The 23,262-nt window shown below is 43.7% G+C and overlaps 2 protein-coding genes across 2 annotated transcripts; both read left to right on the top strand.

The window, feature by feature from the left end:
• Positions 1 to 2,573: 2,573 nt before the first annotated feature.
• CASP14 (caspase 14) lies at positions 2,574 to 12,280 on the top strand. The gene is made up of 7 exons (XM_010962129.3): positions 2,574 to 4,244; positions 6,890 to 6,959; positions 7,812 to 7,961; positions 8,063 to 8,288; positions 8,430 to 8,546; positions 8,729 to 8,832; positions 9,345 to 12,280. Exons 2-7 carry the CDS (start codon positions 6,933 to 6,935, stop codon positions 9,447 to 9,449), a joined length of 729 nt encoding a protein of 242 aa, XP_010960431.1. The 5' UTR covers positions 2,574 to 4,244; positions 6,890 to 6,932; the 3' UTR covers positions 9,450 to 12,280.
• Positions 12,281 to 17,934: 5,654 nt separating this feature from the next.
• OR1I1 (olfactory receptor family 1 subfamily I member 1) lies at positions 17,935 to 22,139 on the top strand. The gene has a single exon (XM_074350027.1). The coding sequence runs from the start codon at positions 19,646 to 19,648 to the stop codon at positions 20,741 to 20,743; it is 1,098 nt and encodes a 365-aa protein (XP_074206128.1). The 5' UTR covers positions 17,935 to 19,645; the 3' UTR covers positions 20,744 to 22,139.
• The last annotated feature ends 1,123 nt before the right edge of the window (positions 22,140 to 23,262 follow it).

Genomic DNA, 23,262 nt, shown 5'->3' with positions numbered 1-23,262 from the left:
TTTAACAATCAAAAGTTACCAAATTGCACCCCAGCTCAGAATTCCTCAATGGATTCCCACTGCCTATTGGATAGGGGACCAATTCATTCTGCTTTGCCTGGGACTTCTCCAGGCTTTTTCACACTTAAATCCCTACATCAGTCCTGGATAAACCAGAATGGTTGTTCTTCCTACAACCCAACCAAATCCAGACTCCCTAGAGGAGCCTCAAGTCCCTTCATGATCTCACTCCTCCCTAGACTCACGTCTCACTTTTCACTCCCTGAACTCAACACTCACCTGGACTCACCTCTCACCACCATCACTTACACTAGCCACACGGAAGCCAGCATGGTACCTTGGAACCACTGAGATCTCTCATTGACCTCTGCTATTGCCTATGCTGGGATCTCTCTGCATAGGCTGCCTCCCCCAGAGGCCCACCTGGAAAGCACCAACTCACTCTTTTGGTCTCTGATGAAATGCCAGCTCCTTGGGTAGCCAACCTGCAACCCTGTAACCTTATGCATGCACCCCTCCATGGAGTCTTTAACCAGGTTGTCTTCCTCTGGCTAATTGTCAGATAACCCTGATCTATATAATTAATCTATTTAACTAGATTAATTAACTAACAGTTACTCCAGCCTGTAGTGACACATCCTTCTCTCACCCACTGACCCCATGTAAATATGTATCTCAGAAGAGACAGGACCTTCCGAAGTCATGTCATTGATGGACTGAGGAGGAATTAATGAGGAACCATCTCTGCAACACTCCCTTTCAAGAGACAACTGGAGTTGCCAACATATTTATTCACCCAGCTCTTCCCTCTTGTGACTGACTGTGGCTCTGAGTGAAATGTTCACACGTAGTCCCCACCTCAGGGATTGGTCTATCTGGGCCCACATGCTTTCCTGAAGAAAAATGACCTCAGGAGACACCCTCTTCAACCCTGTGCACATGAGGTCGGACCCTCTTAAGTACTTTCTCTTAGACACTCAGTGGTGTGCTGCAGCCAACTCTTCCCACCTCCACATTCAGTGATGTCACGTTGGTAACTTAAAATCAGCCACCATGGGAGTGTTTACACCACAGCATTTGACAAACACCCCAAGCCAGGACTTTCTTGCTTTTGTGGTTTGTTTGTTGTTTGTTTAGAGCAAACCAGTTGTTAAACATTTTCCAGCACATCATTGCAAACACCTGCACTCCCAATTTCTTCCCCATAGATCTGGTCTTCTTAACTTACCAGACTCTAGGAAAAAACAAGATTTCAAGAAGGAAGAAGATGCATAGCTTAGCTAAAATGTCTGGCATGGGATGAGGATCAGATCTTGGGTCCAGTCTGATTAAGTCATTCTCTGGTTTTTGTTTCTCTTCCAGTAAACAATGTGTGCTTTTTAACATCGTCACAGGACAAAGTGACATCATGTTTGGAAAAATGAGTTTTGACAGATTCACACAATGGAACACTACAAAGCACACGTCCTCGGCAAGAGCAGTATTTTACCTCCACAAGGGCAAAAACTGGTCTGGGGGAGTAAAAAATATACAGATATACATACAACATACAGATATAAATAGAGATAGATATATAGATAGATGGTAGGTAGGTAGGTAGATACATAGAGTATATATGTGATATTAGATTTCATGGAGTGGCAATTAAGAAAAGTGTCTAAAATGGCTTCTGGCAGAGGCAGTAATGAAAAAAAGATGGAGAAATAAAGCAATAAGATTGAAGATCTACAGACACATGCAAAAAAACGGCTGAATCTCACACAATTAATGTTGAGTGAATGTAGTCAGACACGAAAAGAATATACTGTGTGATTTCATTCACATAAAGTACCAAAAACAGGTAAAGTTCATCTATAGTGTTCTGTATCAAAGAAGTTGTTCAGCAAAGCAGGAGTGGGGGGGTAGGGACAGGAATCAGATCACATTCTTTTTCTTGATCAGGTCCTGGTTGCGTGGATATGTTCAGTGAATGAAAATTCATTGAGCTCCACACTTACGATTTCTGCTCTTTTTACTGCAGCACAATAAATGGAAGTTATTCTTCAATTAAAAATTTTTTACGAAAACTAAAAATGAGTTTTTCATAAGGACTCCCATGGAAAGATGACTCAGACATAATTAAGTGAACAAAGCAGGTAACAGGACAATTTGGTAGAGTGAGCCAACATGTGTAATAGCTACAAATGTGTAAGCCAATGCAGAAATGGAGATTTGGAGAAAAACCGCCCAGTCTGGTGCCTGGTTACCTGTAAACAAAAGGATGAATTAGGGGAATGAGAATGTTCCTGCTTTTTAATTTTTGTTATTGTGGTAAAATATACATAACATAAAATTTATCATTTTAACCATTTTTAAGTATCCAGTTCAGTGGCATTAAGTACATTCACATTGTTGTGCAAACATCACCACTATTTTTTTTCATATTTTTTCATTATAGGTTACAACAAGGTATTGAATATAGTTCCCTGTGCTATACAATATAAACTTATTGTTTATATAGTTTATATGTAGTAGTTAATATCTTCAAATCTCGAACTCCCAATTTATCCCTTCCCACACTTTTCCCCTCCCTAGCAACCATAAGTTTGTTTTCCATGTCTGTGAGTCTGTTTCTGTTTTGTAAATAAGTTCATTTGGCTTTTTTTAAGATTCCACATGTAAGTGATATCATACAGTATTTTTCTTTCTCTTCTTGGCTTTCTTCACTTACTATGATGATCTCCAGGTCCATCCATGTTGCTGCAAATGGCATCATTTTATTCTTTTTATAGCTGAGTAGTATTCCATTGTATAAATATACCACAACTTCTTTATCCAGTCGTCTGTCAATGGACATTTAGGTTGTTTCCTTGTCTTGACTATTGTAAATAGTGCTGCTATGAACATTGAGGTGCATGTATCTTTTTGAATTAAAATTCCCTCTGGAAATATGTCCCAGGAGTGGGATTGTTGGATTATAGGGTAAGTCTATTTTTAGTCTTTTGAGGGGTCTCCATACTGTTTTCCATAAATGTTTCTTTTTGAAGTGATAAAAATGTCCTAAAATCGACTGTGGTGATGGTTGCACAACTCTGTGACTACAGTAAAACCATTAATTGTACACTTTAAATGGGTGAATTGTATGGTATGTGAATTATATCTCATTAAATCTGTTAACATAAAATAAGGGAATTTTGCTAAGTGAAATAAGTTGAACAGAGAAAGACGAATACCATATGTTGTCACTTACATGTGGAATCTAAAAAATACATCAAACAAAAAAGAAGCAGACTCACAGATATAAAGAATAAACTAGTGGTTATCAGTGGGGAGAGGGAAGGGGAAATGAGAACTATAAGGGTCGGGGAGTGAGAGGTACAAACTATTGGGTGTAAGATAGGCTCAGGGAGGTTTTGTACAACACGGGGAATACAGCCAATATTTTGTTATAACTCTAAATGGAGTGTTACCTTTAAAATTGAATTTTTTAATTTTTAATAAAATGAAAGTAAATTGAATTTAAAAGTAAAATAAAATTAAAATTAAAAAAGAATAGAAGAGGAAGGTCATAAGGAAGAGAAGAGAGATTGAATCAGCTGTGAAGCATCAGTTGAGGCAGCTGGACCAGACCCTCTGAGGCTGGACCCTCCTAGATTTGAATATCAACTAGACTAACTACTGGTTGGGTGACCTTAGGCAGTCCTTTCGCCTTTGTGAGTCTCAGTTTCTTCGTCTGTAAAATGGGAGCAACAATGCTGATCTCTTAGGGCAATTGAGGACTCGGTGAGATGATAAACAAAGGAAGTTGGCATTATCCACAGTTGAATGTGGAAGGGATGGAAGCAAGTGTAATGATGGAAATGTTGGATCGATGAGACAAGTAAGCTGGACCTGGGGGGCGCTTTGTGGTTGGGCTGGCATAAAAGCCCTGACTAATCTGATGCTCCGATTCAGCCTCCTTAGCCCAAGGGTGTCGGCTGAGCTTCACCATCAATTCCATGGGCATTTGTTTCTATTTCCTCACACAGGCTGTGCCAAGGGTGTGTCCCTCCTGTCATAAGGTTTCTTGAGCAACAGAAAACTTACTGGCAATAAAGGCCCAGACAGCTGTGCTTCCCAGTTCATATGCTTGTCAGCAGAAAACCGGGAAGGTCCCACTCGAAGGTCAGCACGTGGGCCTGACCCCTCCTCGGTGCCCAGCTCTGTGGGCAGCTAGGAGAGTGGTGGGACAGCCTGGCTTTAAGGAGCAACTACTTCTAGATTCAGTAAGTGATTTGGAAAATATTAGGTCTTCTCTAACTCTGTCTCGCTCCTTCTCTCTCCCCTCCCCCCTTCTCCCTGCATGAATGGATGCTCTGGCCAGTTTGGGCCAAATTGAAGAAATTTCCACATCTATCCATCCACATCATCCTTTCTTTCATTCATTCATTTGTGGTTTTGTTTGCTTGTTTGTTTACTCATAAATTCTCCTTGACACCAGGTCTGCGTCCATTCCCACACTGGTGACCCTGATGGAGACAGAGATAAAGAAGTCAGGCTTTCAACCCTAAAAATGGAGCTGTCCATTCAGCCACTAAAATAAAAATCAAAAGCACTGCTATAGCACAAGTATAAACAGGCAGCGCTGTGGGAGCCCAGACAAGGGAGAGGCGGGTTCCAGTGGGTTAACAGGGGTCGTAAAACCTACCTTGCTGTGCCATTGCTGTAAAGCATCTAGTGCTCTTTCTAGGTCCTTTTCAAATGGGAAGAGTGAGTCTCAGAAAGAAGAGTGAGATGCTCAGGGTCACACAGCTGGGAAGGGGCCAAGGTAGGAGTTGATTCTGAATTGGCTCCAGACTCCATGTTCATTCCACTTTCTCGAAGTATTTGGCTCCTCCTTCTTCATAGCACTGGTTCCACACTGTGTGTGTGTGTGTGTGTGTGTGTGTGTGTGTGTGTGTGTGTGTGTGTAACCAGGGAGGAAAGAGAGAGATTTAATGTTCATTCTGTCCTAGACTAGAGCTACATGAGGGCGGGGATCATGTCTGTCTTTCAGGTAGTGTTCTCCAAGTGCCTAGTACATAATAGACACCCAGAAAATATTTGCTGGGTAGATAGATATATGGATGATTGGATGGATAAGTAGATGGAAGGATGGATCGATAGATCAATGGATGGATGGCTGAGTGGATAGATGGATGGATGGATGGATCGATGGATGAATGGATGGATGGATGAATGAATGGCTGAGTGGATGGATGGTTGGATGGATGGATGGATAAATGGATGTAGGGGAAGGCATAACAGACCTGATCCCCCCTAAATTGGCAGAGAAGGGTCTTGACTAGTAAAGAAGCACTCTAGGCTGAGAAGAAAATGTAAGAAAAGGTCAAGAGATGAAAAAATGCCAAGAATATGGCAAAAGTCAGTCTGTCCAGCCGGAGAGTAGAACAAGACTCAGAGATGAGAATGAAGAACTTAGATATTCATGCTCAAGGTAGAGAGAGGGAGATGGATTGATCTGTTCAGATTGGAGACCTACTGGAGCAAAGTAGTGTTCCCCACTTTGATGACATTCTCATATTATTTTTTCCAGTTTTATTGAGATATAATGGAGATATAGCACGATGTAAGTTTAAGGTGTACAACACAACGATCTGATTTACATTCATCATGAAGTGATTATCATAATGAGTTTAGTGTGCATCCATCATCTCGTATTAAAGAAAATTTCAGTATAGTCAGTTTACAATGTTGTGTCAACTTCTGGTGTACAGCACAATTCTTTAGTCATATAAGAACATACAGATATTCATTTTCATATTCTTTTTCACCATAAGTTACTACAAGATATTGAATATAGTTCCTTGTGCTACACAGTATAAACTTGTTGTTTATCTATTTTATATATAGTAGTTAGTATCTGCAAATCTCTAATTCTCAATTTATCTCTTCCCACTCCCTTCCCCTCTTGGTAACCATAAGTTTGTTTTTTACGTCTGTGGGTCTGTTTTTGTTTTGTAAATAAGTTCATTTGTCTTTTTTTTTTTTTTTAGATTCTACATACAAGTGATACCATATGGTATTTTTCTTTCTCTTTCTGACTTACTTCACTTAGAATGACATTCTCCAGAGCCATCCATGTTGCTGCAAATGGCATTATTTTATTCTTTTTTAAGGCTGAGTAGTATTCCATTGTGTAAATATATACCACAGCTTCTTTATCCAGTCATCTGTCAATGGACATTTAGGTTGTTTCCATGTCTTGGCTTTTGTAAATAGTGTTACTATGAACCTTAATTCAAAAAGATACATGCACACTGTACTTTTCATACCCATGACTCATTTATTTTGTAACTGGAAGTTTGTACCTGTTGATCTCCCTCACCTATTTCTCTCACCCCTCTCACCTCTCCTCCCCTCTGGCAACCACCTGTTTGTTGTCCATATCTATAACTCTGTTTCTGTTTTGTTGGGTTTTTTTAGATTCTACATATAAGTGAAATCATACAGTATTTGTCTTTCTCTGTCTGATTTATTTCATTTAGCATAATGCCCTGTAGGTCCATCCATGTTGTTGCAAATAGCAAGATTTCATTCTTTTTATTGCTGAGTAATATTACATTGTGTGTGTATACGTGTGTGTGTGTGTGTGTGTGTGTGTGTATTCTTTATCCATTCATCTATTGATGGGCACTTAAGTTGCTTCCACATCTTGGCTATTGTGAATGATGTTGCAGTAAACATAGGGGTGCACATCACCAGTGTATCATACTAGAGAGGATACACTTCATGGTTATCTCTTGCTCAGGGCTGACCATGAACCAAGTCCCCGCCACTGGAGCCTTTTTCAGTCCAAATAGGCAATCTAGTCCATCTCCAGAGCCCCTCTGTCTTCAACCTATCTTCTTTTGACCCTCACCCTCCCCAGGATCAGCCAAGGGTGCTGAAAGCCATATTCAGAATCAGAAGACATGAGTAATCCTCAGCCTTTGAAGGAGGTAAGCTGGGTGCAGTGTGTGGGGAGAAGGGTGGGAGCATCTAAGAAGACGGGAGGTGAGGAGCTTAATGTCTCAGAAAAGTGGAGTGGGTGAAAAATCATGACCTGGATTCAGAGCTATAAGGTGCTCAGTGATCATTCAGATGGAAAAAAAAAAAAGACTCAGAGGTGGAACCCAAGTTGTGGCAGTCAGGGGAAGAGGGGAGGGACCCCTGCTACATTTGTCTCAATGATAAGATTCTTATCGTTATGGTACTCAGTATCCTGCTTCTCTTCTAAAAAGACATTTTGATCCCAATATCCTTCTTCCACGGATGGGGCAACATAGAATCTCAGTCCTAGCTTCAGAAATTCTGAGACTTCTGTAAGAAAGAAAGTAATGCTCAGAAAATGATGGAGAGGGAGACAAAGCCACCAAACATGATAACTGAAAGGGACCTTCAAAATCCTCCACCTCCCCACCACGCACACACACATTCATTGTCTATATTTGGAAACTGAAGCTCGAATAGGAGCAGTGACTCACCCAAGTTCACTCAGGGCTAAAACAGAGCTGGACTCCAGATTGACTTGCCAGGTTTGGCAAATAAAAATAAAGGATGCCCTGTCAAATTTGAATTTCACATCACCAGCAAATAATTTTTTAGTGTAAGTATGCCCATGCAATATTTGGGACATACTTATTCTTTAAAACTTCGTTTTTTGTTTTTTTTTTTTTAATCTGAAACTTGAGTGTGCCTGGGCATCCTGTGTTTTACCCAGCAACCCTAACTCCAAGCCTCTGTGAAACTCAGCTCTTGCTTCTCCTTGACCTCCCGCCTCCTTTGATGATGTTTGTCTTCTCTTGGCCCAGGAAGCATACGACATGTCAGGTTCTCGACTAGCCCTGACACTGTGTGTCACCAAAGCCCGGGAAGGCTCAGAGGCAGACCTGGATGCCCTGGAACTCATGTTCCAGAAGCTGGGATTTGAGAGCACCATAAAGAGAGACCCCACCGCCCAGGTACTGTGTTGCCAGCCCCGGGCCAGCAGGGGAGGGGACTGGCCTGGAAGGAAGGTGGGCTCTGGGGCCACATCTGAATCTGGCCATTCCTCTCACTCCAGCAATTCAAGGAAGAGTTGGAAAAATTCCAGGAAGCCATAGATGCCCGGGAAGACTTTGTCAGCTGTGCTTTTGTGGTGCTCATGGCACACGGGTTAGAAGGTCGCCTCAAAGGGGAGGATGAGGAGATGGTCGATCTGGAAGACCTCTTCCAGGTTCTGAACAACAAGAATTGTCGAGCCCTGAGAGCCAAGCCTAAGGTGTACATCGTGCAGGCCTGTCGAGGAGGTGGGGACAGAACCGAGAACACAGAACGCTGTCCCAGATCTGGAGCCCCAGCTAAGCCTTGGGTTGCCCATTAGTCTTACGGCCTTCTCCTTTCTCCATCTTTCTCTCTGATTTTGCCTTTTCCTCTTCTTGATGTTTCAGAACAAAGGGACCCTGGCGAAACAGTAGGTGCAGACAATTCTGTGATGGTCGTGAAATACAGTCCCGAAACCATCCCAACGTACACAGACACCCTCCATGTCTACTCCACTGTGGAGGGTATGAGCTTCCAGCTGACCTAGAGTGACCTGCTCCTCCACCTTGCCCACTACTCCTGACCCCTGAGACACTCCTCCAAGACCCACCCTTGTCCAAGGCCTCTTGTACCACACACACACACACACACATCCCCTCCCATCCCCATTGGAGCTCCCCTGAGCCTTCTTCTTTGGAATTCCCAGGGTACATTGCCTACAGAGATGACAAGAAGGGCTCCTACTTCATCCAGACCCTGGTTGATGTGTTCACGAATAGGAGAGGACCCATCCTGGAGCTTCTGACAGAAGTGAGTTGGGACAATGTACTTGGAACCCCCCACCCAGCCTGCAGGGGGCAAGCAGAGTGAGCTGAGCCTCTTCCAAACCTTTCTGCATTTTCCCCCTCCCCTGCCCCCAGCTCCAAAGATAACCTGGGTCCCAGCACAGAAACTAGCATGCCCATCTCCCAACAATGACCTTCCCTAATGCAGGAAATTCCAAAGCCCATGGTATGTGAGATAATTTAGGTGAAATACAGATAAACTTCTGTAAACAAACCCTTCAGGGTTAACCAATGTTTAGGCAACGTTTGGACAATTTGATGGCTATGCATTATTATGGGGGGTTAAGAAAATATATATATAACAAGAATGTCCGACCAATAATTCCATAGAGATTATGGTGTAGGATGACACAGTAAAGGTCTCCCGCTTTAGGACACAGAGATCCACCAGCCCTGTTCTCTAATCTTCTCCCAATAAGCCCATTACACAACTCCGCCAGAGGCCCAGCCCCAAGCTGACCACATCTGTTCTTGCAGGTGACCCGGCGCATGGCAAAAGAGGAGCTGGTTCAAGAAGGGGAAGCAAGGAAAGTGAACCCCGAAATCCAAAGCACTCTTCGGAAACGGCTGTATCTGCAGTAGAAGTGGAAAGGGCACGGAGGGGCTGTTTCAGGTGCTCTCTCTGCCCCACAGATACTCAGAGGCAGCTCTCACTACTTCTCCCAAAGCTAAATGGCACCCAGCCTCTCTTTCATCACACCTTTCATGCAGGTTCTCCTTCAATCTATCCCTGTCCTTCCTAGGGTGAGCCAACTAAAACCAAGCACAAGGTATGGCAGTAACATTAACATCACCTCCCTCAGGCTGGACTCTCTACCTCTATAAATGCAACCTAAGAGGGCATTCATTTATCCCACTCTCTGGTTTCATGCTCAGCTGAAACCCTCTTCTTTCTGCCATGAATCATACCTATACAAATGTAACTGGATAAAGCTCAAGATTTTCCACCGTTAAACCAGTACCCACTCAGCACCTCCCACTCCAATCAAACCTTCACTGGCTCTGGAATTTCACTAAGAGTTATAACCTCCTCCTGAGAACCACATCCATTCCCATCTCCCAGAGATTCTCTCCCAACCTCTGGAAATTCAGCAAGGCAAGAATTGTTCTCTCTCCAAGACCCCTCTTTCTTGGCTAGCAAGCCGGTGCCTTGACACCATTCTCCTCATGGACTCTCTCTGGCTAATGGAGCTGCTTCTTCCTTTTCTGGATCTCTCCCTCCTAACTAATGCCACCTCCACCCACTGCAAGGCTCTGGGCTCTGCCATCTTTCCAGGACAATCCATCCATTCACCCATCCTCACAGTTTCAACTTTCAACCACTCTGAATCAGAGCATGTTGGAGTTATGGCAAATCCCCTAGTGTCACCCTGGTTATTTTTCCGACAACGTGACCGAGGTCCAGAGAGGTTAAATGGCTTGTCAAACACCACACAGTAAGTGAGTGGCAGGGCCAAGATCTGGCTTCCAGCCCAGCCCCCTTTCCACTGCCTACTAAGTCTTGGTCCATCAGAAAACTTTTCTAACTAGAGGAGCTGCCTAGTAAAAGTTCTTCTGACCTTGGAGGTAGGAGCTCCCGGAAGATGTCTAAAAATCCTCAACAAACCAGCAGTCAAGGCCAGGTTACTTCGATGGAATTCTGGTATTGGGCTATTAGCTGGATTAGAGGCACTGTCTTCCAAGTCTATAATGCATGTCTACCTATCTCCAGCCCTGACTTTTCCCAGTGAAACAACCTGTGGTCATGGCCACCATCATTGAAAACTCATGGCTTAAAGATGAGTCTTTAGTTCCTAGTCCATCCTCCAAGTGTTCCCTGGACCTCAAACCTCTGTGGTTAGCTAGGACTCCCCTCTTCCTGCATCCTTCATATGCCACTAGCCTGACTGGCTTTGAAACGGTTCTCTTTCCTGTCTTCCCTTACAAGTCATCCTCTTGTCCCCTCCTTGCTTGCCTGCATCTTTGCACCAATTTCCTTCCTTGCCTCTGTGCCCACCCATCTCACCCCTCCTCTGCCCTCCACACCATCTACAATTCTTGATCACCCTAGAACACTCAAGAAGACACAGTGGTGCCTCACTATTTAGAGATCAAGACCAAACTCCACATCCTGATTTCTCATAACTTTACAATTCTACCCTCTACCAGCAGTCAGTCTCATTTCCCACCTTCCCCACTCTGAATTCACTCTTCCAACAAGACTATTGTCTTCTTACTCATCTCTGCCTCTAAGCCCCAAGCTTGAGTGTACTCTCTCCCTTTACCCTCTTCCCACTACCTCCAACCCCTACTTATTCCAGAAAACCATTCCTAATATTCTTTCTGGTTGATTCTGCTCTCTCGCCTAAGATGAGACACTGAAATTATAATTTATCCAGGGCAGGGAACAAGTCTTTGATCAACCTAATGGGTGTTCAATAAACAGTTGTCCAACTTTAAAAGAATGTGTTGGAATCTTTGCTCTGTGCTTAAATAGTGAGGCTGGTGTGAAAGGCATTATGAATTTAGTTTCTTTTTCCTGATGGTCAGCTGCCTCCCAGGTATGTTTATCATGAACAGAGAATCCGGAGACTCTTCCTTTTCATAAAAGCAGATGTGTTGGGAATTTGTAAAGTTAGAGGCCACACTTCCACCAAGTGGCTATGGCTATATTTTACCTGACTGGTCCATCTCTAGAATGTCCCCAAGGAAGAATCTAGACACAGAAGTGTAGATTTCAGAACTCGAAGAGACCTTGGAGATCAATCTGTTACAGGATCACAAGTATTTAGCAAGCATGCCACCTCTCTCTATCTAGGCGCCCATGGCAGACATGACTAATCAATCATGGCTTCTTTCCTACCAAACTAGAGTATAGCCTTAGTCCTTCTCTTCCCAGCACCCCAGGAAGCATAGGCATATCATTCCAAATCCAGCTGAACCCCTTCATTAGAAAGTGATTTGTGTATGGTCACCAGGTGTTTAAGTAATAGACCCAGAGCTCCTCTGTAAAAGCCATGGCAGCAGTCAGTGGGAGTAAGGATGGTAAAGAAAGTACTCACCCTAAGACAAGGGTGAGTACACACAGCTAAGTAGATCCAGGGTGACGTACAGGATGTACTGACTCCTGTACACCCACCCATGGGCAAACTGTGGTCCAAACAGGGGTCCAATGATTGACACCCATGATCCAAACAGTGGTCCAGCTGTGGTCCAACCGGCTGAATACAGGTGTCAGCAAATGATGGGCTGCTCATCAAATCTAGCTTGCATGTTGTTTTTATAAATAAAGCTTTATTAGCACACAGTCATACTCATTCATATACATACTATCAATGGCTACTTTCACTCTACAATGGCAGACTTGAGTAGTTACAACAGACAACCCACGGCTGGCAAAGCTGAAAATACTTACTATCTGGCCCTTTACAGAAAAAGTGTGCTAACCCCTGCCCTAATATCCTTCCAAAAAATTCCCATTTTGCTGAAATCAGCCAGAGTTGCTCACCACCAAGAACCATGCCTGAAACAGCAGGCAGCACGGTGATGAAATCCATGGCTTAATTCTCCAAGGCCTCTGATTCACAGTTTGCCCCACCCTTGCAATTGTTTAGTAGAGATTTGAAAGTTTATTATTGAGTGTCAGAGGAAGATCTGGGTTTTGTGGGACACACGCAATTGGTGCTGGAGGTGTATTTCCTTAAGAAAAATACAAAAGTACTAACACAGCATTAGTGCAGCCATGTGAGCCCATTGTCAGGCCTCTCCCAGGGCCTTGGAGGGGCCTATAAAGTGAGGGTCCTGCAGTTCATGCTGTGTGACCTTCACAGTGAATCCACCTCTCCTCTGTCCACCACCTGTTCTACAAGCCATTCTCCACCAGCAGTCAGAACAATCTTTTGAAATAAAAATCTGGCTTGCTGTGCATCTTCTTAAAATCTTTCAGTGGTCTTCTACTGCTCCTTGGATAAGTAAAAAGTCTTGATTCAACTTCTAGTTCTGATGTTCTCATCTCTACTCCCTTCCTGTTTCTGCCCCCAGGGACTTTGGTCTTCTATTCCCCCAGATAGGCTCTTTCTCCCCTCAGGTCCCTTTGTCCAGATCATTTCTCCCAACCACCTCTTTGTCATTCATATTACACCTCAAATATCTTTTTTTTCCAGAAAATTCTCCCTGTCCATCACCCCAGACAAGATCCAAGTTTACTGCTCTTTGAAGACTTTTTCTTCAAACCACGGTCATACTTTAAAATTACGTCTTTAGCTTTGTGATTATTTATTTAAAATCTAGCTCTTCCACTGCCTGGCTCCAAGACTAGACTTCTGTGGTCATCAGCCTGTGAGATTCAGGGGTCATTTGTTACTGCAGTGTAACCTAACCTATGCTGGCTGATACACCAGAAAATGTTAAAGGTGTAGAGGAACCAGGTTACAAGCACACATTAAAATGAAAGATAATATGAAGCTCCTAGCAGCCAAGTAAGAAATTCACAGAATCTGTGAGACAAAAACAAATCCACTTCCTATGTCTAGGAGAAGTTTACTTTGATCATGTTAAAAGTGTATCTACCTAATCGTTTTTCTATAAATTCATGTATCAGATCATCATGTTGTACACTTTAAACTTACACAATGTCCTATGTCAATTATCTCTCCATAAAGCTGAAAATTTTTTAACTAAAAAAATTCTTAATTTTTAAAAAGTGTATCCACTAACAAGGGAAACACAAGAATCAATGTCCTAAGCCATTTTAAAAGCCCCCATTCAGCACATGACTCAAGAAAAGTGATGGGATGTCTAGCTTTGAGAACTTGGAATACAAACTGGTCTGCCTTCATTCTGACTGGTTCGGCTACTTGGGAAATAAAACATTTCAGCTATTTATGAAGTTGTCCTTACAGGTGATCAATTATAGGAAATGAGGTCAGTTGGCCAATTAATTTAACTTCTTTGCCCATAGTCCACACCCATGGCCTCAAGTTGGGTTCCTTATGCCCAGTTGGCTTCTGGTTACGTTCTGACCACATGAGACACAAGAGAGAGAGACAGGAAGGAGGAGGAGGGACACAGGACTTGAATCTTCCTGTCTTGGGAGCCAGCAGTATCAGATCATTCCAGTTTTCAACTTTTTTGGCCCACACGCAGAACCAGCCTTATCAGGCCCCCTGAAATATACCAGCACCAGCTAGTGAGCAGCCCCTCCTCATAGGCTGGGTACCAGATCCATGTGGCACACTCCTCTCCCTCCTCTGTGCTTCTAGGATCTGATAGCCTCAACTCTTCCCTTTGTTCCCCAGGTCTAGTCCGGTCAGTCGATTCCCACAAGAACTATCTCTGTTTTAACCCTAGTATTGCCTTCTTGCCTTTCCAATCCCCCACTACGTGTATAATCAATTCTCACATTAAATTCTCTCTGTTAAAATAACGAGTGTTTTTACAACGTGGATAAACTTTGAAAACATTATGCTCAGCACAATAAGCTGGACACAAAAGGAGAAATAGTGTATGCTTCCATTTATATGAGGTACTCAGAATAGGCAAATTTGTAAAGACACGAAGTAGATTAGAAGTTACCAGTAGCTGGGGGCAGCTATTATTTAGTGATTAGAGTTTCTGTTTGGGGTGATGAAAAAGTTTTAGAAATAGGTAATGGTGTTGGTTGCACATTATGAATGTAATTCATTTCACTGAATTGTACGCTTTAAAATGGTTAAAAGGTCAAATTTTATATCATATATATATTAGCACAATTTTTTAAAATTAACAATGTAAGATACTAAAAAACAGTGAATGGAACAATTTAAATGGGTAAATTAGATGGTATGTGAATTGTATCTCAATAAAGCTGTTTTTAAAAAAATAGTATCTTGGTTGCTCTGCAGTGAATAAAACTATCTTAAAGTTTTTAAAACTCCCTCTGTGATTGTAACGGAATTCTTCAGATACACCAAAGACCATTGAATCTTTTATTTTCAAAGGGTAAATTTTGGGTGTGCAAATTATATGTCAGTAAATTATTTTAAAAGGAAATGGTTACCAATTATGATAAGCAGAAAGTCAGTATCACTTGCCATAAATAGGAAATAAGCATAAAAATATTATTCAGCCATGAGAAAGAAGGAAATCCTGCCACTTGCAACAGCATGGATAGACCTTGAAGGCACTATGTTAAGTGAGATAAGCCAGACAGAGAAACAATAACATTGTATGAAATCACTTATATGTGGAATCTTTAAAAGCTGAATTTGTAGAAAAAGAGGGTAGAATGGTAGTTTCCCAGGGGCTAGGAGGCTGCGAAACTGGGGAGATGTTTTAAAGGGTACAAACCTGCAACTTATAAGATGAGTAAGTTCTGAAGATCTAACGCACGGCATACTAATTATAGTCAATAACGCCGTTTTATAGACTTCAAAGTTGCTAAGAGACTGGATTGTAAGTGTTCTTGCCCCCAAAAAAGAAAGGATAATTCATATTATGCAATAGAGGTGTTAGCTAATGCTGTTCAATGGAAAATGAGGAGCTTTGAAAATATTAAGGATATGAAAATATCGCCAAGATAAGTGAGAAATAAAGCAGTATTACTGTGTGCTACTTTTATGTACAAAAAAGTGGAAGAATGTGTGTGTGTGTGTGTGTGTGTGTGTGTGTGTGTGTTTGTGGAGAAACCCTGGAAGTGTACACAAGAAACCATGAACAAGGGTTATCCATTGAGGGAGGCTTGTTAAGAACTGGAGGGATGAGGATGCGGATTGGGGGAGAGAATTTCATTATTTCATTGCATGACTGCTTTCTTAACCAAGAGCTAGTATTACACATTTTAAAAGTTAACATTTCTAAGACGTCAAAAAAAACTTTGGGAAGAAAGTATAAGTAGAAATGTTCCAGGAGACAGAGAGGCTTCCTGGGGAAACAGAAATGGGAGTCATGACACGGACATCCCAACACCAAAGAACACAGTCCACCACAATTGTTGGTGGGCAAGCATAGGAGAGAGATTCCCTAATCCCCGGTCAAAGTGGGGTTGGTAGAGATACAACAGGTTACTGAAGACGGATCCCTTCACGTGGCTGACAAGAAGTCGTTTTTAACAAGGATGTGGTGTGAAACCCCCGTGCCAAGCACAGCACCCGACCTATGGTCAAGAAGTGTTTGATAAATTTACTTACTTGACATATATTTATCGATCATTTATTACTTTCTAGGAGTTTTTGTTGGTGAACCCAACAGTGTAAATTCCCTTCCATCGTGATGGGATGAGTGAAAGGACATCAATTCAGGCATCTGAGCACCCGGCCGAGGGGCTTGGACCTCCAGACCACCCTGCCTGAGAACTTCCACGAGGCTCAGTCTGGGCTGGGAGGAGACACTGCACTGGTGGGGCTATCCTAGTGAGAGTGAATCCCTAGTGACGTCTCCATTTCCCCACTCACTCCATCATCCCAAAGCAACATACCCCTGAGAATGGGCCACAAGTGGCAAGAATCAAAAGAAAATAATTAGCATCTTCTTTCTAAACAAGAAGCCATGGGATTGCAATGCCCAAGAGCCCACAAACCATAAATACCCTGCTGTGTCCCTGGTCCCCCGCTCACACACCCCAGACTGGGGTGGGAACACATGATTTCCCCCCACCGCATCAGACTCACCCTGGCCGTCACAGCTGAGTGGTCTCCTCAAGCCGTTCCTGGTGGCTGAGCACTGACCTCAGAATCCTCTGCGGGTCCGTGGAGAAGGAGTATGCCAAGGCCATACTCTTGATAATACAATCCTGGTAAGTCAGCCGAGGATGCAGAAGGGGAGTGAGTTGGATGGGGTCGGAGAAGAGAAATTTCTTTCTTTCCTTCCTGGATGGAGGGGGAGAGAGAGAGAAGTGACTGCGACTAATTCTATACCCTCTGAGTGGACAAAAGGTACAGGGAGCAGACCTTCTGTAGCTGGACATGTGGAGAAAATGCATTTAGGGTCTGTGGTTGGTGGACACTGGTAAACAGCTTTCTCCAATGTGGCGGTTCTCCAGGTGTGGTCCTGGGTCAGCAGCAGCAGCACCCCCTTGGGAACTTCCTAGAAGGGCTGATTCTCAAGCCCCATCCCAGACACTCTGAGACATGGGCACAGCCCCTGGTGTTTTACCAGCCCCCTGGGGACACTGATGTATGATTAAGGCTGAGAACCACTGCCCTAGTGTAACCAAGGACTTCATGTCAACAACCAAAGACAGTTGCAGCTGTGTCGCCAGGGTCTCACAGCAGTACGCGCAGCCCAGAGAAGCCTGAGAATCACCTCGCAGACACCTCAAACCCAGCTCTAAAAAGCCTTGAAAAGTCAGAGAAGTCTCTGCTGCAGATCTCTTGAGGCTATCCTGCTAGCCTTCCTAAAAGCCCCCTTTCATCGCCTCTCTCCCCTCTAATGGTCCTGCTCCTCATATCAAGTATTTGCACCTCTTCCTTGTTCTTGAAGCACCTTGGGGTCACCTACCACCTTTCTTATACAGACCTACCTATGTACGATGTTCTATTTATTTCAGCAAACCTTAAATCTTTCCAGAGGACAATGTTCCTTGGACGGCAGGGAAATAAGATTCTAAAACACTTGGAGTTGAAGAGTTTTACCTAGCACGTGTTGACAGCACACAGTTAGCTTTGCAATGCCACAGCTCATAAAGGGGTGTGAGTGGCCATACTCAGAGGCAACAGAGTGAGAGTGAAAATAAATCTCAGTTCAGATGAGGGACCGAGCACTTGCAGGCTGAGCGCCCCTAGCATCTCTCTCAGCCCCAGTCTTCTCATCGACAGCTGTGGCCAACACCGTCTCCCTCTCTGAGTTGTTGTGAGACCTACATGCAAAGAAACTGTGGCTCCCGAGAAGGCTCATAAGTGAAAGAAAGGGTAAATATACCCACTGGGAAATGGGGACTTGGAAAGGCAAACGCAACCAGGCTTTGGCAGTCTTGCACGAATGCAATAAAGACCCATTTTCTCTGGGCTTTGATACGAAGCTGTTTAGCCCCAATAAATAATGGGGACTTTCTAAATAGGTGCGAAAATAAAGCTAGGGTCATACCCATTAGCGATTTTAAATGGATGACTGAGAAAAGTATCAGGACCTGCCTACGTGCTTGCACTCCTTTAAACCTTACTCTCTCATATACACTCCTTTAGTCAGTGTTTTTATATTGGTTCATGTCAGCGTGTTACTTTATAAACTCGCTTTTCTTGTCATCATATTAACTCCAGGAATAAGTATCTGGCACACCCTGCTTTCCATCAAGGAGGCATGTGATCACACCTTTGTCGTTTCTATGAAAACAGCGTAACTTTGAATAGTCCTGGCTTTGTCTGGAAGTTTGCGTTTTGAATAAACTTTTTAACAACTGTTTGGCGTGATATAACAATGTATATTTTACAGAGGGTGCAAAACTGTTTCAATTGGCAGTGACAGTTTGCCTAGAACATAAGAAAATATAAAATTTCTTGTCCTGCAAAGCGACTGCTGAGGGCAAATAGGCTTTCAAAACACTGTTAGCTCTAAAGCTCCATAATTTCTTTTTTTTACTATGAAAAAAAAAGAATTTTTACTCTTCAAAACCTTAACCAACTCTCTAGGTTCATCTATAGACTCTGTTTCCCCTGAAAATATACTGACTGCTGTCCCAGTACACTGAATGCCCTAGGCTAAAAGGCTACTCACTAGCTTGATGAAACATTTCTGCTTAATTAAGTTGAGTCATTTTACGTAATCCCAAACCTGATTATGCTGATTGTAGTTGCTACTGCAATTGTATCATCTAAATAATACGTAAATTAACAAGCTACAAGAGAAGGAAGGAAGGAAGGAAGTGAGGGAAGAAGGGAGAGAGGGAAGGAGGAAGGAAGAAGGGGAGGAAGGAAGGGAGGAAGGGATGGAAGGAGAAGGAGGGAGGGAGGGAGGGAGGGAAGGAGTAGGAAGGGAATGTGAAAGGAAGAGACAGGGAAATGTGGTTTTATGAAATTCAAGCTGAATAGTTTGTAAAGACTTAATAATAAAAAGGAATCACTTAAAAAAAAAAAAGTGCTGTCAAGGGGATAGAGTATATAGCTCAGTGGTAGTATGCATGCTTATTTTGCACCTAGATTGTTTTGCAAGGATCCCTAATTTTTTGTTCCACATTAATGAAACACACTGGAGCAAAGATTTCAGCCTATGCGTATGGCTGAGGCCAGGCAGTTGCTACAGAGCCACCACCAATGCATTCACGCGCAGAGAAAAGAACTTGGCACGCATTCAAGGGCCCAGTGAACAAATTCACATACTTGACTTAAGTTAAAATGTGAAAGGGATGTTTGTGCACATTTATGTTCCCATCTTTTTGCAGGAATTTTCAACACTCATCCTCATCACAACAAAGGAGAGGTGGGTCTACTGTGGTGATCATGTGGTAGCAGATCATAAAGTGTCCCTAACGAACTTGAAGTTCCTCGGAAGCAGTGGAAGAGTGTCATTTGTCCTTATATCCTTAGCCATTAACCCCAAACTGATGCTAAAATTACACCTTGTAGTTGGAAGGATGAAAGAGAGGGAGGAAAGAAAAGAGACAAAGATAAGGGGAAAGGAAGAGAAAGAAGAAAAAAGGATTATCAGTTTCCCTTTTAAAACTGTGTAAGGTTTCAGTTTCGGTTTGATTTCTCTCAATTTTGTTTTCTGTAAAGTTTTGCTCCATTGAAGAGAAATAAGGGTATTTATGGACAATACCCAAGGTGTCTCTAAGCAATTAAGTTAGATCTTTGACACTGTCTCAGTTTGGGGAAGCAGAAATCCACTAAATGGAGCCTAACACTAAGGTTTGCTGTAAGGATTCTATGGATTCCCACAGAACCTACAGGCCTGTGGGGAGCTGGGACTGGAGCTCCGGCTCCGACTCCCAGGTTTATGTCACTCCCTTCTCCCCTTTTTTCTTTCATAGTAGACACAGGCTGTCCATGGAACCAGAAAACCACACAGCAGTCTCTGAATTCTTCCTCCTGGGACTCTCAGAAAAGCCAGAGCATCAGATCTTCCTCTTTGGGCTATTCCTCTCCATGTACTTGATCACCATCTTTGGAAACCTGCTTATCGTCTTGGCCATCATCACGGACTCTCACCTCCACACACCCATGTACTTCTTCCTCTCCAACCTGTCCCTCATCGACATCTTGTTCTCTTCCACCACCGTCCCCAAGATGCTGGTGAATCTCTGGACTCGGAGCCAAGCCGTCCCCTTTGCGGGCTGCCTTGCCAAGATGTATGTCTTCCACCTGTTCGGGACCATGGACAGCTTCCTTCTGGCTGTCATGGCCATAGATCGGCTCGTGGCCATTGTCCACCCTCTGCGCTACTTGGCCATCATGAGCCCCTGTGTGGGTGGGCTGTTGGTGGGGGGGCCGTGGCTGATCACCAACCTCCAGTCACTCATGCACACCTGCCTCATGGCTCAACTGACCTTCTGTGCTGGCTCTGAAATCCCTCACTTCTTCTGTGACCTCATGCCCCTGCTGAAGCTCTCCTGCTCAGACACGCACACCAACGAGTTGGTGATCTTTGCTTTTGGCATCGTCATGGGCATCAGCCCCCTCGCCTGCATCCTCCTTTCTTATACCTGCATCTTCTGGGCAGTCTTCAAGATCCCTTCTGCTCAGGGCAAGTGGAAAGCCTTCTCCACGTGCAGCTCACACCTCACCATGGTGTCACTATTCTATGGTACCATCTTTGCGGTGTACCTGCAGCCCGCATCTTCTGCCTCCTCCCAGAAGGACAAGGCAGCTGTCCTGATGTGTGGGGTGGTCATCCCCATGCTGAACTCCTTTATCTACAGTTTAAGGAACAAGGACATGAAGGTGGCCCTGAGGAAGCTGGTCGGCAAAGCAGCCCCCTCTCAGTCCTAGGGTAGACCAGTTGTTGGGTGCCTCTGTATTCCAGGACCACCATTCCAGGATGCATCTCATATCTGCCCTCAAGGCATTTGGAGTCTAGTTGGGGATAGAGACATGTCACTAAATCATCACAGAACAACATGGTAAATGTATCACAAGAGATGAATGAAGTGCCACAGGAAGGGAAAGATGGGCATTTTCCCTTGAAGAGCAGAGAAGCAGAGAAGACTTTGAAGCAGCCTTAAACTGGCTCCCTCTGGGGTATCGGGCTTATAGGACTGTGACATGGATAATCCCAGCAGAACGAAAGATTGACTACACTCATTTTAATAGTGATAAAGACAACGTGGATTAACCCATGACATCACCCGGTTTCCTAAGTGACTTGTAGAAGGACTTTAGAGCATCTTTTGAGATTAGCTCACTTGCTACTCGATTCAGCAGCAACCAGCCTCAGTCTCATAGGGGGCCCTGTGGTCCTGACTTTGCATGGGAATCATTGTCAACAACAGACCTCGCATATCCCCGACTTGGGACATAAGAGGTGCTGGCATTTGGGTCATGGGGATTGTGACTCAATAGGCTGGCCCTGGACCCTGGAATCTGCCTTCTCAACAAGCTTTCCGGGTGGCACTGAAGCAGGGAGTACACAGACCAGCGTGGGAGGACACCAGCCCTGGACTAGCTTCAGAGTCCATGGGTTTCCTGTGATGTCCATCACCTGACTCCAAACCCAATATGACTCTACAGGCACTACCAGCAGTAAGAGGCTGGGGTGGGCTGGAACGCATGGAGAGTTAGAGTTAGGGGTTGAACTGTGTTTTCCAAAAAAGATACGTCAAAATCTAATCCCCAGTACTGCAGAACGTGACCTTAGCTGGAAGGTCAGAGGTCAAGTTAAAATGAGGTCATTAGGGTGGGTCTTATTCCAGTATGACTGGTGTCCTTGTAAAAAGGGAGAATTTGGACACAGATGCACACTCAGGGAGAACGCCATGTGAAGATGAAGGCAGAGGTCCAGGTGATGCTTCAATAAGCCAGAGAGTGTCAGCAAACCACCAGAAACCAGGCAAGAGGCACCAAACAGATTCTCCCTTACAGCCTTCAGAAGGAACCAGCCCTGCTGACAACTTTGATGTTGAACTTCTGGCCTCCAGAACCATGAGGGAATAAATTTCTGTTGTTTAAGCCACGCAGTTTGTGGTACTTTGCTATGGCATCCATAGCAAAGGAACACAGTTAGTTCAGGGAGGGCTTGTATCACGCAAAGACCATCCCTAGACACATCCTCTCAAGCCCGTGACCTACCCTGTGCTCTGGTTAAGGGAGTCTGTGCTACAACTGGAGGAAAAAGATGAAAGATTCGAACTGCATGGATTCACTTTCCAGGTCATGACAGTGTGATGACAGTAATGATACCAACAGCTAAGTCCTTTATATACATTATCTCATTAGATTTTAAACAATAACCCTACAAGTTAGGTAATATAACCCCTTATTTTACACATGAGGAAACTAAGGCTTGAAAAGTGAAGCTGCTGATAAGTGGCAGCAAAGATTTAAATAGAGGACCCATTCCAGGGCCCCATGTCTTAACAACACACAGTGTCATCTAGAATTTGGTGCCTAGAGCAGGGGTTTTCAGACCACGGCCCAGTCTGTTTTTGTATGGCCCACAAGCTAAGAATGGCTTTTACATTTTTAAATGGTCAGGGAAATTTTTTTTAAAGGAAGACTATTTGGCGACAGATTAAATTTATATAAAATTCTAATTTTGGTGCCCACAAATAAACTTTTGTGGCAACACTGCCCAAATCATCTTTGCCTACTTTCAAGCTACAAGGCAGATTTGGGTAGTCTCGACAGAGGCCCTAGGCAATCAAAGTCTAAAATATTTACTTACTTTCTGGCCTTTTTTTTACAGAGAGATTTGCTGACCTCTTTTCCACAGAAAACGTATAGCCTGATACTCAAAGTGGTCTATGAATCAAAAGAGTTATGGGTAGTTTGTTAGAAATGAAGACTCAGATGCCATCCCAGACCACTAAATCGTAATTTTAACAAGCCCGAGCAGGGGGAGGGAGGGTGGTTATATGAGCCTTAAAATTTGAAGATCACTGGGATAGATGTGAGGTGGGAGGACACCTGGAGAGATTTGGGACCTGAATAGTCATCATTTCAGAGCTACGCGAGAACCAGATCTGAGGCATTTTTCCATGGGCACTTTCCATGTTTCCCTGGTTCTAGAGAGGATGGTCCACGCCACAAGCTTTGAAAGAATTGCAGCTGCAGTTGGAGGAAGTGGCCATCAGGTGGCGATAGTTTCATTTCACAAAATGGACTGAAAGCTTTCAGAGATACAGACCCTGGCTGTGAACTGGTCCAGTTCCACCCACTTCAGGTGTGCATAATCGTCCCCTGGGAGGGAACATCATGTGCAACATTCTCGTGGCGGGACAGAGCCTGGGTTGTTCAGAGAAACCAAGGAGACCCATGTGTCCTTAGCACACAGTGAGCAGAGAGTGAGTGTG

The sequence above is a fragment of the Camelus bactrianus genome, chromosome 22, assembly GCF_048773025.1.
Source record: "Camelus bactrianus isolate YW-2024 breed Bactrian camel chromosome 22, ASM4877302v1, whole genome shotgun sequence".
Lineage (NCBI taxonomy): Eukaryota > Metazoa > Chordata > Mammalia > Artiodactyla > Camelidae > Camelus > Camelus bactrianus.
This window is presented reverse-complemented; position numbering and strand designations above follow the sequence as displayed.